General features: G+C 44.0%; 1 protein-coding gene across 1 annotated transcript in view; it reads right to left on the bottom strand.

The window, feature by feature from the left end:
• The window catches only part of LOC140725190 (mitogen-activated protein kinase-binding protein 1-like), a 244,878-nt gene that overhangs the window by 107,136 nt on the left and 117,522 nt on the right, over window positions 1-20,220 (bottom strand). The window contains exons 3-4 of the mRNA XM_073040322.1: window positions 15,575-15,637; window positions 3,943-4,000 (exon numbers count right to left, since the gene is read on the bottom strand). Of these exons, the coding sequence (XP_072896423.1) occupies window positions 3,943-4,000; window positions 15,575-15,637 (121 nt within the window). The remainder of the gene's footprint in view (window positions 1-3,942; window positions 4,001-15,574; window positions 15,638-20,220) is intronic.

The following is a 20,220-nucleotide window of genomic DNA, read 5'->3' as shown; positions in this document are numbered from 1 at the left end:
CCTTTTAAATGCTGGAGAGACCTCCACATTCACTTTGAGGTGCAATCAAGGAGATGGGACAAAACAGAAGGAAAAGACTTTAATCTATTTTGCTTAGGACAGACTTACATTGCCTGTAACGTCAACATTTTTTTTCTTGTTAGGAGGGTCTACAGCAAGTCTTTTCACCCTAGGAACTGCTGTATTCACTGTAATCTGACACACTCAGCAGTAATGGAGTAGATCGCAAATGAATGCTGGAAAGCACGGAGTGAAGAGGTGATTCAGCAGGATAGAACAAAAAACTTGAGAGCTGCATCTACACCCATTAACCACATTTCACTGGATTAGCTCTGGCCTGCAGCCAACACGGGAACATGTCAAGGACCCTGGCACTGGCTTCCAGTTGCTTGCAAGCTCCTTCCATTGGTCTGACTAAATAACAGAGCTCCTGTGATTCTACTTCTGTGTTTTATTTAGAGATAATGTATGGTAACGGGGCCTTCCAGCCCAGCGAGCCCACACTGCCCAAGTATACTCACATGACCAATTAATGTACTAACCTGTATGTCGTTGGAATATGGCAGGAAACTGCTGAAAACCCACACTGCACAGCGATAACAGATAAACTCCTTATAGGCAGCGGCAGAATTGAATCTAGGATTCCTGGCACTGTCACGCCACTATGCGAACAATATTCTACCGCGTTGCCCCTTTTTAAAGGTTATAAAGGGCTTTACCGTCTCTGCAGTCTGGGAATACTGCATCAGCGACAGGGCCCTCAGCGTGCTCTTCCTTGAGGAGACTTCACATTTACTTTTGGGAAGTGGACGTTGCAAGTGAAGATGTGTTTATTGCCTTTGCTGTATGGTGACCTTTGCACTGATGTCAGTCAGATTGAAGCACAATATTGATTAATGTTGTCTTTCCTTTGTCTGCACCACCGTAGGTCATCATCTGTTAGTTTTGGCTTAATTCGTAAAGGAGAATGCTATCCGAGCAGTATTCTGTGTGGATATTGTGTAAAACTTTATTCCTGATTATCACTACAGTGCTTTACCAGCCTTGATGATTCAATGAATGCTTACATGATATTTATCTTCTCAGATACTTTAAAACTTTGCTTACTCATGTTGTGTATAATTTTGGATACTTTACATGTAGCTTCATATATTCCTATTTCTTCTGAATGTGTGACGTAATCTCCTTTCGAGGAAAAGGATTTTCCTTTTTCTCCCCATACCAAATCCATTCCACATCTTGATTATATTACCCCTAACAGTTATCGAGTAATATGGCACTGAACCCAGCCCTTCAGCCAGCTCATCCGTGGCAAACCTTAACTCTCTCTTGCTGACCTTACTGATGTCATCTTAATTAGGCCACGAATAGACTTCGCTCTCATAACTTAATCCTATTTGCTCCAATTTAACCCTGTACTTCTTCCTCTTCAAAGCCAATGTTACCTTCCCTGGATGCAAAGCCCATAAATTCACCTTGTGCTCCAAATGGAGCTCTTTCAGTACCACCTCACTCTCTCGGCTACACCCTCAGCTCTCAAAACTTCCTTCCCCCTCCTCATCCTCACCACAGCTGCTCAACTTCTGAACTTGTATCCCGCCCCAAGCCCCCACACTACTTACTACTTCCTCTCCTCCTTCCCCTGAGAACCCCCATCCTCTCAGGTCACCCACTCGCTTCCTATCACCTCCCCCAAATCCCCTCCCACTACCTCCATCTCCCACGTCTGACCCCAATCCTTTGCCCCAGCTCAAAACCCCACCAGATCTTTGCCATCTCCTCCTCTGCTGAGCAGTCAGACCTGAGCAAAGCCTCACTTGTGCCCACACATCCAGGCCCACCATGATATTGAGTTCTTCTTTCACCACCTCCACACCTATTTCTTTGGCAAGGAGTCCTGAGACCCCCACCTTCTCATGTGTCCAATACTCCCCTTCCTCTCAGACATCTCCTCCAGGCCTTTTCTCCTCCTCAACCTTTGCTGTGAATTGGGTCACACCCCCTCACACTTGTGCACAAAGACACATTTGTTGACACACATGCATAGTGGATTGCTCATACAAAGATCCACTCTAAAATTTTGTGTTTTTAGTGGGAGGCATGCTTTCAAGAAAGGCAGCTCAGAGAAACACGACCATAGCAGTTTCTGAGTGACATTCATTGTGCAATGAGTGATATTCTAGCTAGAAGCCTGGAATCAACCTGAGTCTTCAAGCCTCCTCAGATATTTCTACCTTCCCGTGAGTTTGGATAGTTACCCCCGTACATTAGGAACATAGAACAGTACAGCACAGGAACAGGCCCTTCAGCCCACAATGCTGTACAGGCAGTCCCCGGGTTACGTACGAGTTCCATTCCTGAGTCTGTCTTTAAGTCGGATTTGTGCGTAAGTCGGAACAAGTACATTCGGTATTATTTAGCGTCAGTTCATCAAACGTTTGTCTTAGTATATAGTATATATTTTACCTTTCTATGCATATAAAACACTTAAGAAACGTATGTATTCCAATAATTAAACCACTGCGTTGCTTAGTAATAATTTTAGCTTTCATCGAGACAGGGTGTTTCATATGTTTGTTTTTTTAGCTTTTAATACCCTGCTTTAGTGATTGCTTCACAAATAGATCTTGGCAGCTGCAACCAAATAGAACTTCATCCTCTCCTTGTTGTTCCTTGACTTCATCAATGTCACTTTTCCATCCACCTCAGAGAGCGCAGACAAACATCTCAGCTGAATAACAGCGACCAAGTAACCATCAGGAATATAAACACAAGAGATTCTGCAGATGCTGGAAATGCAGAGCAACACACACCAAATGTTGAAGGAACTCAGCAAGTTAGCAGCACCTAAGGCAATGAACAAACAGTCGATGATTGCAGCCGAGACCCTTCACCAGGACTGGAAAGGAAGGGGGAAGAATGCCAGAAGACAAAGGTGGGGGGAGAGGAAGGAGGACAAGCTAGAAGGTGATGGGTGAAGCCAGGTAGGTGGGAAAGGTAAAGGGCTGGAGAGGAAGGAATCTAACAGGAGAGAAGAGTGACTATGGGAGAAAGGGAAGAAGAGGAGCACCAGGGGGAGGTGATAGGCAGGTGAGGAGAAGAGGTAAGAGGCCAGAGTGGGAAATGAAAGAAGAGGGAAGGGGGAGGGTAGAAGAAACAGAAACACCGGAAGCAGAAATCGATGTTCTTGCCATCAGGTTCAAGGCTACCTAGATGACATATGAGGTGTTGCTCCTCCACCCTGAAAGTGGTCTCATTGTGGCAGAAAAGGAGCCCATGGACTGACATGTTGGAACAGGAATGGGGAGAGGAATTAAAATGTTGTCCACCGGAAAATTCTGCTTTTGCGGATGGAGTGGGGGTGCTCTACAACGTGGTCCCCCAATTTATATTTGGTCTCACCAATGTAGAGGAGGGATGACCCGAAGAGATTCGCAGGTGAACTGTTGCCTCGCCTGGAAGGACTGTCTGGGGCCCTGAGTGGAGGTGAGGAAGCAGGTGGAGCAGTTCTGTCACTTGCAGGATAGGTGCCAGGATCAAAATCAGTGGGGAGGGGTTTGGAGAGGGAGTGATCCCTGTGGAAGGGGTGGGAGGAATTGATGTGATTGGTGATAAGATCCCACTGAAGATGGCAGAAGTTGTGGAGAACGTGAAGGTTCATAGGGTGGTAGGTGAGGACACGACGAACTCCATCCCCGTTAAGGAGGCGGGAAGACGGGGTGAGCGTGGATGTCCATGAAATGAAGGAGATACGGGTGAGGGCAGCATCAATGGTGGAGGAAGGGAAACCTTCCAGGACTGAAGCCACAATCTCACTCCCTGCATTCCAATTCATGTCTTAAATATAGCGAACTGAACAGTCTCCTCTTTACAAAAGTGACACCCAGCAATATCATTGTTACATCAGACCAGAGCAAACAAACCTTCAGTGCAAAGACTCACCTCCCCTGTGACCAGGTACTTCCCATCTGGAGAGAAGGCCAATGCTGTGATGGTTTTCCTGCAGAAAACAAAGACTGAAGTTATATCATTTTCTTCCCATTTCATTCCACAGAATAAAAAAGCTTTTTGAGGTAGCACAGAGTCCAATTGACCTGTCCGTCAAAGTTTAAGCTAAATTTTATTTTCTATTTCTACCACTCTCATTTCACATCTTCCTCTCAGCCTCCTCTTCAGCCCCTTGTGGCCAGGACACTAGAGCTGTTAGGGTACATTTCCCAATGTCAAAGTTCAAACTTCAAAAGTTCAAAGTAAATGTATTATCAAAGCACATAAACATCACCCTATACCACCCTGAGATTCACTTTCTTGCAGGCATTCATAGTGAATAAGACTTTTGGACTATCTGAGTCTGTATGTGTCAAACAGTTGCTCTCCTTGCCCAGCCCAGGCGATGCTAGGCCTTTAGTACTAATAACCACACGCTATCTCTCCTGGGCAATCACTATCCTTGTTTTATTTTTAAAGAACTCTTTATGCAAAAAATGCCTGAGGATGTTTGACAGCTCTTACTAATACACCAATGAAGGACTATAGGGAGCTTGCTAAAATAGCCAATAGCCGACAGTCAGCCAGGCAGAGGTGCATCATTCCTCCTCGTTTCCCTGACCCAATAAACCCTGTCTGCAGAGCCTGCAGCCGACTCACGCCCATGGCTCCGAACCAGACAGTGCCAGGTCTGGAGTGCCGACTGCCACACAGCTACGACACCATCAGAGGTCTGTGAAGACTGTGGGTTCCAGATACCACAGTCATCTACTGTTCATTACAGACACTCTTCCAGGGCGTCATGGGCACTCAAGTGAGTGTGCTGCCAGCCTTGCTCATTGATTATAAGGCAGAGAGTGATGGACCCAGAGGCTGCCAAGGGCAGCAGTATCTGGATTCATGGGACCAAAGCACTGTGAGAGTTTATAAGAAAGGTGAATTTCTATCACTATTTAATTCTGCGAGCTGCTGACCCCAATTGCATGTTTGAGTGGTCAGCGGACGTGAGCAGAGCATTTGACAACACCAAAACGAGACCCTACTGGCACACCTACTCCCCAATGCGTCCACGGTCATCTCTACTGACGCCTCAGACTATGCTGTGGGTGCTCTGCACAAACTGTGGTGCCTCTCACCTCTTCCCCTGACAGCTACAACCCTCATCCCCACCCAGAGAGAGGAAGTATATCACATTTGACCGAGAACTTCTCAGTCTCCACCTGACAATCCGTTTTCTACTGGAGGGTCGCCATTTCACAGCATTCATTGACTACAAACCCCTTGTACACGCAATGACCAAAGCATCAGACCCTTGGTTTGCACAGCAGCAAAGCCACCTGGCCTATATTTCAGAATTCACGACTGACATACACCACATCGAAGGGCTAATTGCCTGTCATTTCCCATTGCCAATACCATGCACATCGGGGTAGACTACGCCAGCATGGCAGCCAACCAAGCCACTGACCCAGAGGTCCAGGCTCACGGGACAGCAGTCTTGGGCGTGCGGTAGGCTGACGTCAAGTTTGGGGGTGCAGGGATTTCTCTCTGACTGCCCTCACCTCACAGTGCCTGCGAACTAGAGAGATACTGATTTTAACTCCATTCATGGCCTCTCTTGGGAAGGCTTCACAGAAGCTGGTTGCTTTAAAGTTTGTGTGGCACGGCTTTAAGGAGGATGTGCAAGGTTGGAGCGCAGCCTACTGTGTGTCAGTGGCTGAAAATTAACCATCATCTCAGGCACCATTGGTACCTCTCGAGTTTGCTGACCAAAGGTTTGATCATGTCAATGTGGACCCGATTGGTCCTCTCCCTCCACCCCCCACAGTTTCATTCAACTCCTTACCATGGTGGACCGTACCACCAGGTGGCCAGAGGTTGTCCTTCTAGCATCAACGACGGCTGTGGCCGTGGCCCAGACTCTCTCAACACCTGAGTTGCTCTGTTTGGCACCCGATCTGATAATCTGATTCATCCATTCGCTGTCCCGATTCACGTCAGATCTCTGGGCTGCGACGGCCCAGAACCTCAGTGTTAGGCTACATCACACCACGCCATATCACCCGCAGTCCAATGGCTTACGCGAGCAGTTTCACTGTTCCTTAAGGCTGCTCTGAGGACTTCCCTGATGGATGTGTGTTGGCACAGTTGTCTCCTGTGGGTCCTGATTGGGCTCAGACCAGCTCCAAAAGAGGACCTGCAGCCATCTGCAACTGAGTTGGTGTATGGGCAACTGCTAAGGGTGCCGGCTGACTTCATTCCTGATGCCATGGCCGCCTGATTGGTGCTTCAGCAACATTCTGCCCTCCTCAGTAAACGCAATTCTCTTACATATGGAGCCAGTGATCATTAATGGAGAATGTGTGGAGCAGGTTAAGACCTACAAGTATCTGGGAGTACAGTTGGATGAGAAGCTAGACTGGACTGCCAACACAGATGCCTTGTGCAGGAAGGCACAGAGTCGACTGTACTTCCTTAGAAGGTTGGCGTCATTCAATGTCTGCAGTGAGATGCTGAAGATGTTCTATAGGTCAGTTGTTGAGAGCGCCCTCTTCTTTGTGGTGGCGTGTTGGGGAGGAAGCATTAAGAAGAAGGACGCCTCACGTCTTAATAAGCTGATAAGGAAGGCGGGCTCTGTCGTGGGCAAAGTACTGGAGAGTTTAACATCGGTAGCTGATCGAAGGGCGCTGAGTAGGCTACGGTCAATTATGGAAAACCCTGAACATCCTCTACATAGCACCATCCAGAGACAGAGAAGCAGTTTCAGCGACAGGTTACTGTCGATGCAATGCTCCTCAGACAGGATGAAGAGGTCAATACTCCCCAATGCCATTAGGCTTTACAATTCAACTGCCAGGACTTAAGAACTTTTTTTAAAGCTATTATTAATGCTTTTTGAGTTAGTGATTTAGATGCATATCATATTATTACTGAGTTAAGTATTGTATGTAATGAGTTTTTGCTACAACAAGTGTATGGGACATTGGAAAAAATGTTGAATTTCCCCATGGGGATGAATAAAGTATCTATCTATCTATCTATCTATCTATCTACACTCGTGTTACTACCCAAACGGTATATGAGATGTTGTTCCTCCAACCTGAGTTTGGCCTCAACATGGCAGTAGAGGAGGCCATGTATGGATATATCCGAATGGGAATGTGAAGCAGAGTTGATGTGAGTGGCAACCGATGTGAGGAACAACAGCTCATATACCGTTTGGGTAGTCTCCAGCCTCTTGGTATGAACATCAAATTCTCCAACTTCCAGTAATTCCCTCCCTCTCCCTTTCCCCATCTCACCTTCACTCTGTCTCCTCTTCTAGCTGCCTATCACGTCTCATGACTCTGCCTTCTTCTACTACCCACAGTGCTTTCCCCTTAGATTCCTTCTTCACCTCTCCTGCCTTTCCCCTCCCTGCTTCCCCTCCCCACCCCTTGATCTTTCATCTGATTGGTTTTCCATCCTCCCCCCACCTTCTTTATAGGGCTCCTGCCCCCTCCTTCTTTAGTCCTGGCAAAGGGTCTCGACCCGAAACGTTGACTGCTTCTTTCAACGGATGCTGCCCGACCTTCTGAGTTCATCCAGCTTTTTTGTATGTCTTGATTTGATCACGGCATCTGCAGTGCACTTTGTGTTTACTCTATATTTTCTGATCTTCTGTCACCTCATTCTAAGGATTTGATTTCATCTTTCACTAATAGAGCCACCCTACCCCTTCTGCCTAACTACCTGTTCTTTTGATACAAGGTGTATCCCTACATGTTAAGCTCCCAACTACGATCTTCTTTCAGCCATGGCTCAGTGATGCCCACAACATCACACCTGCCAAACTCTAACTGCAATACATGATCATCTACCTTAATCCGTGTACTGTGTGCATTCAAATTAATAATGATCTTTCAAGAATCACTAGATTCTGACATGGTTCCTAAAGACTAGACAAATGTCACTCCACTCGTCAAGAAGGGAGAGAGGCAGAAGAGAAGAAACTACAGGCCAGTTAGTCTGACCTCAGTGGTTGGGAAGATGTTGGAGTCGATTGTTAAGGATGAGGTTTCGCGGTACTTGGAGACACATGGTAAAATAGGCCAAAGTCAGAATGGTTTTCTCAAGGGAAAATCTTGCCTGGCAAATCTGTTGGAATTCTTTGAAGAAATAGCAAGCAGGATAGACAAAGGAGAGTTGGTGAACGTTGTGTGCTTGGATTTTCAGAAGGTGACACACATGAGGCTGCTTAACAAGATACAAGCCCATGGTATTACAGGAAAGGTGCTGGCTTGGATAAAGCATTGGCTGATTGGCAGGAGGCAGAGTGGGAATAAAGGGAGCCTTTTCTGGCTGGCTGCCAGTGACCAGTGGTAAACCTCAGTGGTCAGTGTTGCAACCGCTTCTTTTTACATTATATGTCAATGATTTGGATAATGGAATTGATGGCTTTGTTGCTTGTGGACGATACGAAGATCGGTAAAGGGCAAAGTAGTTTTGAAGAAGGGGGAGTGGCTATAGAAGGACAGAATAGGTGAATGGGCAAAGAAGTGGCAGATAGAACACAGTGTCATGAAGTGTACGGTCATGCACTTAGGTAGAAGAAATAAAAGAAAATAAATTTTCTAAATGAAGAGAAAATTCAAAAATCTGAGGTGCAAAGGAGTCTTTGTGTAGGATTCCCTAAAAGCTAATTTGCAGGTTGAGCCTGTGGTGAGGAAGGCAAATGCGATGTTAGCATTCATTCCAAGAGGAGTAGGATTTAAAAGCAAGGATGTAATGTTGAGACTTTACAAAGCACTGGGGAGGCCTCACTTGGTGTATTGTGAGCAGTTTGGGGACCCTTTTCTTGGAAAGGATGTGCTGACACTGGAGAGGGTTCAAAGGAAGTTCACAAAAATTATTCCAGGATTGAACAACTTGTCATATGAAGAGCATTTGATGGCTCTGGGACTGCATTCACTAGAATTCAGAAGAATGAGGGGTGACCTCATTGAAACCTATTGAATGGTGAAAGGTCTTGATAGAGTGGATGTGAAGAGGATGTTTCCTTTGGTACGAGAGTCTAGGACCAGATGACACAGCCTCAGAATAGCGAGGCATCCTTTTAGAATGCAGATGAATTTAGAGTTTCTTTAGTCTGAGAGTGGAGAATCTGGAATTCTTTGCCACAGGCAGCTGTGGAGGCCAAGTCTTTATATATATTTAAGGCAGAGGTTGATAGATTCTTGATTGGTCAGGGCATGAAGGGATATGGGGAGAAGGGAGGAGACTGGGACTGAGAGGAAGAATGGATCAGCCATGATGAAATTGCAGAACCAAATGGCCCAATTATGCTCCTATATCTTGTGATCTTTTGGTCTAAATATAACGCCTAGATGACCTCCATTCTTAACCTAATCTTCACTATAGGAAATTGTTGGACTATATGGTAGCCAAGGCTAATTGACTTCAGCCATGTACGGAATCCGCTTTGCAAATTTAGTAATATATTTCAAACAAAAGAATATAAAACCTGGCACAAGAGCAGAGAGAGTCCACTCTTTTCAGTAGAGAAGAGCATGAAAGGACAGGAGTCCACCTATTAGCCCATCACATCAAACTCTAGTTGAGTAATCCAATCAATTACAATGCCTGCAAATTATTCTCCCTGTTTATCCAATCTGTTTGGAAGACATTGTTTCATTTCTATACCATCCTTATAAGCACATGAATTCAACGTTCTAACTACTCTAATTACTTTTTTCCACACATCTATTTCTCATATATTGCTCAAATTTCAGATCAGTGTTCCATTCTTTACACGTATGTTAAAGGAAACATATTTGCTTACTCCATATAAATTGACCTTACTTTTGTATACCTCTATCAAATCCAATCTTAATGTTACTTGCTCTAACGATAACATTAGCCTGTACATTGTAACTTTACAACTGAAACAATTCATCTTTAAACCATCAGACCAATCCAGGAAATCTCACACTAAATTTCTGACCTTAAATTTCTAGACCTTTCCTCCCAGCTTAATATTTGCAGAGAATCTCATCCCTTTTGCAACTGGAATAAACCCTTCCCAACAAACAGCACTAGTTAATCTGCTTCTGAGGACATTGATCCTGTCCCTGGAAACATCAGACTTGTACAGGTCCTACCTTCCCCAAAACTGGCTGGAGAATCAAAAATACTTCCCTTGCACATTGATGTCTAGCCACACGTTTGTCTGTGCCATGTTCATATTTCTAAACTCAAAGGTAAATATTACTGTGAACAGTCTGGATTTTATTTATAAGTGCAGAACTGTAGGACCAAAAGACATGGGTGCAAAATTAGGCCAACTGGCCCATCAAGTCTTCCCTGCCATTCAATAATGTCTGACTAGTTATTATTTAATATCCCTCTCAAACCATTCCTGTTTCAAGTCATTTTTCTTCATCTATTTCCCAGCCTCTTAAGGTCTTGGAGGACTCCATTCTCCGTCTGTTGTCTGCTTGATCTCGGATAATGGAGGCTTCAGACAACAAAGGCTAATAAAGAAAGTCGGCATTGAGTTCTTTAAGGCTAGGTGTATTTGACAATTGAGTTTTTGACAACCTAATAATGTATTGTTGATTATATGGACTTTCAAATGTTACCATATATTGGACTGTAAGGGAAAGCAAAGTTCCTGAGATACAGAGATGATAGCTCAGGAAATTATAGACCAGTGAGTCTTATTTCAGTGGTTGGTTAGTTGATGGAGAAGATCCTGAGAGGCAGGATTTAGGAACATTTGAAGAAGTATAATGTAATTAGAAATAGTCAGTATGGTTTGTCAAAGGCCTTATGAGCCTGATTGAATTTTTTGAGGATGTGACTAAACACATTGATGAAGGTAGAGCAGAAGATGTAGTGTATATGGATTTCAGCAAGGCTTTTGGCAACCTACCCCATGCAAGGCTTATTGAGAAAGTAAGGAGGCACGGGATCCAAGTGGACATTGCTTTGTGGATCCAGAACTGGCTTGCCCACAGAAGGCAGAGTGGTTGTAGACGGGTCATATTCTGCATGGAGGTCGGTGACCAGTGGTGTGCCTCAGGGATCTGTTCTGGGACCCCTTCTCTTTGTGATGTTTATAAATGACCTGGATGAGGAAGTGGAGGGATGGGTCAGCAAATTTGCTGATGACACAAAGGTTGGGGGTGTTGTGGATAGTGTGGAGGGCTGTCAGAGGTTACAGCAGGACATTGATAGGATGCAAAACTGGGCTGAGAAGTGACAGATGGAGTTCAACCCAGATAAGTATGAGGTGGTTCATTTTGGTAGGTCAAATATGATGGCAGAATATAGTATTAATAGTAAGACTCTTGGCAGTGTGGAGGATCAGAGGGATCTTGGGGTCTGAGTCCATAGGACACTCAAAGCTGCTACGCAGGTTGACTCTGTGGTTAAGAAGGCTTACGGTGCATTGGCCTTCATCAACCGTGGGATTGAGTTTAAGAGCTGAGAGGTAATGTTGCAGCTATATAGGGCCCTGGTCAGACCCCACTTGAAATACTGTGCTCAGTTCTGGTCGCCTCACTACAGGAAGGATGTGGAAACCATAGAAAATTCTTGTGGTATTCTGCAGGGGTTGGTGTTGGGTCTACTACTTTTCATGTTTTGTATTAATGATGATGGTTTTGTGGCCATGTTTGCTGATGATACAAGGTAGGTGAAGGGACAAGTAGTGTCAGGAAGCAGGGAGTTTGCAGTAAGATTAGGAGAATGGTAAAGAAGTGGCAGACAAATACAGTGTAGGGAAGTGTATGGTAGAAAACTGTATTAGAGTCATACAGCATGGAAACAGGCCCTTTGGCCCAACTGGTCCATGCTAACCAATGTCCCACCAACGCTAGTTCCACTTGTCCGCACTTGGTCCACGTCCCTCGAATGAACCAAGTGCCTTTTTTTTTGGTTAATTGGTTCATTATGGTCTTAGGACATTCTCAGATGATCTTTTAACTGTAGGGAATGGAGGGATAAGCAGGCAGATAAGATTGGTTTAACTTGGTATCATGGTTAGCACAGACATTACTGACTGAAGGGCCAACAGTACTGTGCAAAAGTGTTAGGCAAATATCTATAAGGAATAAATGCATAAACTATTTTAGAAATGGGGAACAAACTCAGAAAGTGGAGGTGCAAAGGGACTTGGGAGTCCTGGTGCAGGACACCCTAACGGTCAACTTGCAGTTTTTGTTGGTATTTAGGAAGGCAAATTCAAAGTTACCATTCATTTCAAGAGAAGTGGAATATAAAAGCAAGGATAAAATATAAAGGCTGTATAAGGCATTGGTCAGACCATATTTGGAGTAATGTCAGCAGCTTTGAGCCCCTTATCTCAGAAAGAATGCGCTGGCATTGGGGAGGGTCAAGAGGTTTATGAGAATCATCCTAGGAATGGAAGTGATAACACATGAGGAGCGCTTAGCGGCTCTGGGCCCGTATTCACTGGAGTTTAGGAGAAAGAGAGGGCATCTCATTGAAACTTAGCAAATATGGAAGGGTCTGGATAGAGTGGACATGGAGAGGATATTTCTATTATTGGGAGAGTTGAGGGTACAGCCTCAGAATAGAAGCAAATCCCTTTAGAATAGAAATAAGGAGTAATTTATTTAGCCCGAGGGTGATGAATCTGTGAAATTCATTGCCAGATGGCTGTAGCGGACAAATCATTGGGTATATTTAAAACAGAGGTCGACAGATTCTTGATTAGTAAGGGTGTTAAAGGTTAAGGGGAGAAACAGGATTGGAGTTGAGAGGGAAAATAAATCAGTCATGACAGAATGACAGAGTATTTGATGGGCCAAATGGCCTATTTCTGCTCCTATGTCTTAAGGCCTTAAAGCCACTAACCTGCACTTGGGGCAATTTATAGTAGCAGATTAATCTACCTGTGCATCTTTGTGGCCTGGGAGTAAACTGGCACACCTGGAGCACACCAACATAGCAACTTGGGAGAACGTGAAACCAAAGTAGCAGCTCTGCCTTGGGAGAATGGGCAAAGAAACGGCAGATTGAACGTAGTGTAGGGAAGCACATGGTCGTGCACTTTGGTAGAAGGAACAAAGGCACAGAATATCTTCCAGAGAAAAGAGAAAATTCAAAAATTTGAGGTGCAAGAGATGTGGGAGATCTTCTGCAGGATTCCATAAAGGTTAACTTGTAGATTGAATTGATGGTAAGGAGGGCAAAATACACTGTTAGTATTTATTTCAAGAGGACTAGAATACAGTGGATTCTGGTTAATTGAAACACACTGGGACCAGTACACTCTGTCCCAATTAAACAGCTGTCCCAATTAGTCAGTCTTGTGGAAATAGTTAAAAGGATATAGAGAAAGACAAACTACCATTTAACAGAGTAACAAATTATGTATTTAAATGAAATATAGAACAAATTAGAACACTATCAATATCACTACAGTATTATAAAAAACTATATTAGTTCCTAATAGTTATCATTGGAGGGAATTCATTGTGTAAGCTGTTGTGTTCTTTAGATTGACTGTAAATAAACAAAATCAGCGTAGACATCTAGTACAGATTATTGACAATGCTTTCGATAAATGCATCCTCCAAATCTTCATTTTCATTGTAACATTCAACATGATTGTCAATACCTTCACATTCTTTATAGTTCTTAACTTGTTGAAGTAGTGAAATTATTTCATTTTCACTCTCTGCCATTTCTGGTATCTCCAAGCCTGAATGCTTGAAACCACAATGAACAAAACAGTTCTGAATTGTCTTACTGCTTATTTCTCACCAACTATCAGTAACATAAATAGCTGCTTTTCGAATGCAAACACACAATTGAAGCTATTTAAAAACTGTTCGCTCTAAGCACAGTGTAGTGTCTAACTGCCACACCAGATGTTAGTTAGAAACTGTTCGGCAATAGTCTCCTGCCCACAGTGTCCCAAAAACCACAGGGAATCCCAGTTACTCTCTCGATTGTTGTTCTATTCTTTAAGAGATGTCCCAAATAAGCGGCTGCCCCAATTAACCAGAATTCACTGTATAAAAAAAGCAAGGATGGAATGTTGAGGCTTTATAAGGCATTGGTCAGACCACATTTGGAGTACTGGGAGCAGTTTTGGGCTCCTTATCTAAGAAAAGATGTACTGGCATTGGAGAGGGTCCGGAGTAGATTCACGAGAATGATTCCAGGAATGAAAGGGTTAACATATGACTGTTTGATGGCTCTGGGCCTGTACTTGCTGGAACTCAGAAGAATGTGGGGGTGGGGAATCTCATTGAAACCTACCGAATACTGAAAGGCCTAGACAGAGTGGATATGAAGAGAATGTTTCCTATAGTGGGGGAGTCAAGGATCAGGGGACACAACCTCAGAATAGAGGAACTTAGAACAGAGATGAGGTGGAATTTCTTTAGCCTTAGCATGGTGAGTCCGGAATTTATTGCCACAGACGCCTGTAGAAGGCAAGTCATTGGGTCTGTTTCAAACCAGTCAATATGTTCTTAGTGGGGTGTGTCAGGAATGGACAGGAGGAGGAGTATAGGAAACTGATACAGGACTTTGTGATATGGTGCAACTCAAACTACCTGTGTCTCAATATCACCAAGACCAAGGAGATGGTGGTGGACTTTAGGAGATCTAGGCCTCATATGGAGCCAGTGATCATTAATGGAGAATGTGTGGAGCAGGTTAAGACCTACAAGTATCTGGGAGTACAGTTAGACGAGAAGCTAGACTGGACTGCCAACACAGATGCCTTGTGCAGGAAGGCACAGAGTCGACTGTACTTCCTAAGAAGGTTGGCGTCATTCAATGTCTGTAGTGAGATGCTGAAGATGTTCTATAGGTCAGTTGTGGAGAGCGCCCTCTTCTTTGTGGTGGCGTGTTGGGGAGGAAGCATTAAGAAGAGGGACGCCTCACGTCTTAATAAGCTGGTAAGGAAGGCGGGCTCTGTCGTGGGCAAAGTACTGGAGAGTTTAACATCGGTAGCTGAGCGAAGGGCGCTGAGTAGGCTACGGTCAATTATGGATAACTCTGAACATCCTCTACATAGCACCATCCAGAGACAGAGAAGCAGTTTCAGCGACAGGTTACTATCGATGCAATGCTCCTCAGACAGGATGAAGAGGTCAATACTCCCCAATGCCATTAGGCTTTACAATTCTACCGCCAGGACTTAAGAACTTTTTAAAAGCTATTATTAATGCTTTTTGAGATAGTGATTTAGATGCATATCATATTTTTTACTGAGTTAAGTATTGTATGTAATTAGTTTTGCTACAACAAGTGTATGGGACATTGGAAAAAAAGTTGAATTTCCCCATGGGGATGAATAAAGTATCTATCTATCTATCTATCTATCTATCTAATTAGTCAGAGCGTCAAAGGTTACGGGGAGAGGATGGGGAATGGGGTTGAGAGGGACAATAGATGAACCATGATGGAATGGTGGAACAGACTCAATGAACTGAATGGTCTAATTCTGTGCTTATGTCTTATGGTCTTGTGGTCAAGCTGCACACTGTTCTGCCTCCTTGTCCCATGGCGAACGAGTGACCTTGGGAGGGGTGCAATTACATTCCTCCCACTAATGTCTTACCTTGACCCATTCAGTATATGGTGTTGCTTGCTCTTCTTTGGATGAAAAAGCACAACCACGCACCTGGTGGGACAAAATAAAAATGGATGTAAGTTAGGATCAAGAAAAAACGAGGAGCTAACAGAGGTGTCTTAACCACCTGTGACACAGCCACAGTCATTCACTGTAAGAGTCCAGGAACGTGTAGCACAGGCAAAGGGAAAAGCACAGAAATAAGCACCTTGTACTTACCAATCTAGCAACTACAGGGAATATAGAGTTTAAAAAGCAAACAGAGTCATTTATTAAGCAAATAATCCGATTTTCTAAAAAAACAAAATTTAAACAGATTGTACAAAAATATCCATGGAGTTGTGCAATTTTAACTTTGATGCACTTTTGTCGTTATTAATATAATGTGTATTACACATTGAAGTGTGAATGAATAGCTTTAGATTTAGTCTGGTATACACAATGAGAGTGAAATAAAAGGTCTATTTCAATTAAAATGGGTGTTTCCTGTTTATTCCCCCCTTCTGTTTGAAAGCACCAGACAGTATTGTTTCACAGATCTACTCTGGAATTGGGGAAAACTGCAATCCAATACTGTATCCAGTGCATGGCAGTGAACAGCAAGTCGTTCAGTCTACAGTTCACAAGAAACTGCAGACAATGGAATCTGGAGCAACACCCAAAATACTGCAGAAACTCAGCAAGTCAGGCAGTATCTATGGAGGGAAATGGACAGTCAACAGTTCAGCCAGAAACCCTTCATCAGGACTAGAAAGAGGGGAGTTAACCAGTATATAAAGGTGGAGGATGGTCCATATGAGGAGAGTGATAGGCAGGTGATGGAGGGAGGGAGAGAGTTTATGAATGATGTCAGGAGTTGGCAGGTGATATGTAGAGCAGCAAAGGGACAATGAAGATGGAATCTGATAGGAGAGGACAGTACAACATTAACAGATCCCTTGCTAATGATGTCTACATCCCAATAAAGTAGTCAACCTGAAATGATTAGTGATGAATAGGATTGGTCTTAATGTCACTGGTATCTAATGTTGTTGAAATCTTATTGCTAACAATACAGGAGTTTAGTGTATTGATGCCTAATAGACAGTACTGTGCAAAAGTCTTAGGCACGTACATACAGCTAGGACTTTTGCACGGTACTGTAGTAATTTTATGTATTGCATAGTACTGCTGCCAGAAAAAAATTCTCATTACTTATGTGAGTGATGATAAACCTGATTCTGACATGGGTCTCTATTGTGGACTGAGAGTGGGATGGGGGTAGTGATTTCTGTATTGATCAATAAACCAAATGATTAGAATCAAATGATCTTGCCTGGTGTCTCTGGGCTGGGAGTGTCTGCACCCGCTCTACAACCACCCCCGTCCCTGACAAACTTTCTCTGCCACCCGTCCCACACCCCTCCTGTGGTGCTCAACCCCCGACGTTCCCAACATTCTTTGCTCCTGCCAGATTTAGAAACTTGCTCTTCGCTCCATGTAGACAAATACAGGAGTGTGCAGAAGTGTTAGGCACCCTGGGGGGGGGTGTGCGTGCGTGTGTGCGTGCGTGCGTGCGTGTTTGTGTGTGTATAAGACTTTTACGCAGTTCTGCAAGTAATCACAATATCAATAGTCTTGAAGTTACTACTATTAAAGATTCATCATTAGTCTCCAGTGATATCTTATCAATGTATTTAATATTAATACTCAATACAACAGAAGTCTTCACCTCCAATGTTACTGAATTTCTGAATGCATTGTCTCTAAACAGAATGAATGAGGTGTTGCTGCCAATATTGGTGGTTATTAATTCCTGCTCCCTGCTATGTAATACATTACTTTGCATTGTAATCCCACTGTTTTTAACATTAGTCTGTCACTGCCACTTTTCATCACAGATATAACCTCAATTTCTGAGAATTAATCTGCTCTGAATCAAAAAAAAAAGGCTTAATTAGTGGGAAGCTCAATTTGGGCAGTCTATCCCATAAGACGTATGTGATTAATGAAACTTAGGTTTAAATAAGAATTCAAGCCATCACGCCCGAAGAGACATGGGACTGCCATGAGTCACCCTGATCCAGGTGCCATTGTCGGGCGTATTCTGCACACTGGCAGAAACTGAATCAAATGTCATGACCTTCAACACTGGCTGTGAAACATGGAGTAATTCACCTGGAGATCAGGTGTAACATTAATGGTTTTAATTTCACTGACTGCCCGCACGGTCTGGTGCTTTGCAGACAGACAGCACTGTGGGTTCAACCCTGACCACAGCCTCTGAGATCAGGATTGAATCCAGGTCAGTGGAGCTACGGGACACCAACTCTACTGGCTGTGCCACTGTGGCATGCAGGCATGCCCATACCCTTGGGAAGAAGTATTCTTCCTTTCCGCAGTTCAGCCGAAGAGTAGCTGCCCCATTCATCGCCATTCCCCATGATGTCGGCTGCTGCTTTCATCCACTGCCTTTGTGCATTGGGATTGGGAGACAACCATTACTGATCTCCCTACTCCACTCTTCCAGCCTGTGCTCATGGCAGATCTGCCAGTCTGGGTAACTCAGCACATCTCATAAATCAAATTCAAGAACGTGAGTTCTATACAGATTATGCTGGTAGAGTGTGAGCTTTACTCACTTCAACTAATTGGCATGGAATTGGTTTAAATTTTGATTGACACACGAGATGACATCTGAAGACTAAATGCATTGTAAAAGTCCATGACAGTACACTGTTTTCCCACTGTTGTACAGAGTCAATGTGCTTGATAGAATTTGTCCCACTCAGTGACCAATTTCTGACAAACGCATTGATGACATCATCAAGTGTGCGAAATACGCTGGGCAATGGCCCCTACATTAGGATGACTCCTGATAATCCAGCTTCCCTTTTGGCACAATGGCTTGAAATTTTATTTAAACCTAAATTTTATTAAATCACATGGTTCTGAGCAGAGGTCGCTGGCTCAAAACATTGACTAGCTCCTCTTTTCACAGATGCTGTTTGATCGGCTGAGTTCTTACAGCATTTGTCTCACTAATCCTTAATAGTTGGACAGATCCCTGTTGATATACACAGTGACCACTTTATTAGATCTTCTCTGTGGATTGTCTCCTTGTCGTGGTGGAGAAGCTTGTGTGGTCCTGAAATCCCGAGAGCGATGCCGTCTGGAGCTATGCTCCTGGTAGGGTCACCCATGACGGTAAGGTCCCTGACAAAGAACAATCCAACCAAGACCTCGACAGTGGAACAGGCGGACGAAGTTACTTCAAATTCAACGGCTGTGAAGGCGGATGAAGGCTGCAACAAATCCATCAGCTCCAATCGTCGTGGTTTCCATGCCATTGGAATCAGTTGGTTGATTTGTGAAGTATCGTGTGCTTCTTGGAGTGCAACATCAAGTACACACTAAACAAATACACACACAGGCGTCTTCACTCCGTGGAAACGGAACGAAGACCATCATCCTCGACCTCGAGGGATAGCCAGGACGACGACAACTTTATTAGATACCTATTAAAGTGGTCAATGAGTGTATGTTCGTTGTCTTCTGCTGCTGTAGCCCATCCACTTCAAGGTTTGATATGTTGAGCATTCAGAGATGCTCTTCTGCACATCAACGTGGTAATGTGTGGTTATTTGAGATACTGCTGCCGTTTTGTCGAGCTTGAACCAGCCTGGTCATTCTCCTCTGACTTCTCTCGTTAACTGGGCGTTTTTGCCCACAGAACAGCTGCTCACTGATTTTGTTTTGTTTTTCGCACCACTCTCTGTAAATTCTCCACCAGGGGTCCCCAGTTAACGGTAGGGGCCCCAGCTCCAGGGACTGTTGTGCATGAAAATCCCAGGGGATCTGCAGTTTCTGAGATACTCAAACCACCCCATCTGGCACCAACAATCATTCCACGGTCAAAGTCACTTAGATCACATCTCATCCCCCGTTCTGATGTTTGGTCTGAACAACAACTGAACCTCTTGACCACGTCTGTATGCTTTTATGTATAGCTACTGCCACATGATTGGCTGATTAGATATTTCCATTAACAAACCCAATAAAGTGGGCACTGAGTATAAATTCTGATTCATCGGTCAGTAGCATGCCCCAATTCCTATACACGTTACAACTAAGAAACAGAAGAAAACTCTCTAACTGGTAGTGCTGATATCACTGTACTATCTAACTTGCTTGTAGCAGTCCCCATTGTTATGCGGAAGGGTTGGGAATCCTACCAGACACATGGGATCACGGGTTTACTCTTCCCCCTCTCTTCAGTAATGCATGCCATACATTGCGGTTTCACAAATCTTAAGCTAGCAGGTGTCCTACAAGAATGTCTGACTATGCGACAGTTCCCGGACAAGGTGCTGCTGTTCTGCTTCCATAACGAGCCGAACCAGTCCAACCAGTCCACTGCTTTTCTTTGTTTTACACCCAACAGGAAGAAGGGGTGATTTATGCCCAGGTAGAAAAGGGTTTCATTTTGCACCCAGCAGACACAGAAGGCAGGTGTGACTTAGTTGACTGCTGGCGTGATTCTGGTCTATTAACTACACAGACAAAATTAATTACCATAAGGAAAAAATGTGTTTTTCCTGCAATCCCTAAGGGCTATATTCCTCATTTTTCTCTTGCTATAAATAAGAAGCAAG

Source organism: Hemitrygon akajei, chromosome 3 (genome assembly GCF_048418815.1).
Source record: "Hemitrygon akajei chromosome 3, sHemAka1.3, whole genome shotgun sequence".
NCBI lineage: Eukaryota > Metazoa > Chordata > Chondrichthyes > Myliobatiformes > Dasyatidae > Hemitrygon > Hemitrygon akajei.
The sequence above is the reverse complement of the archived record's forward strand: the minus strand, read 5'-3'. Positions and strand labels throughout refer to the sequence as shown.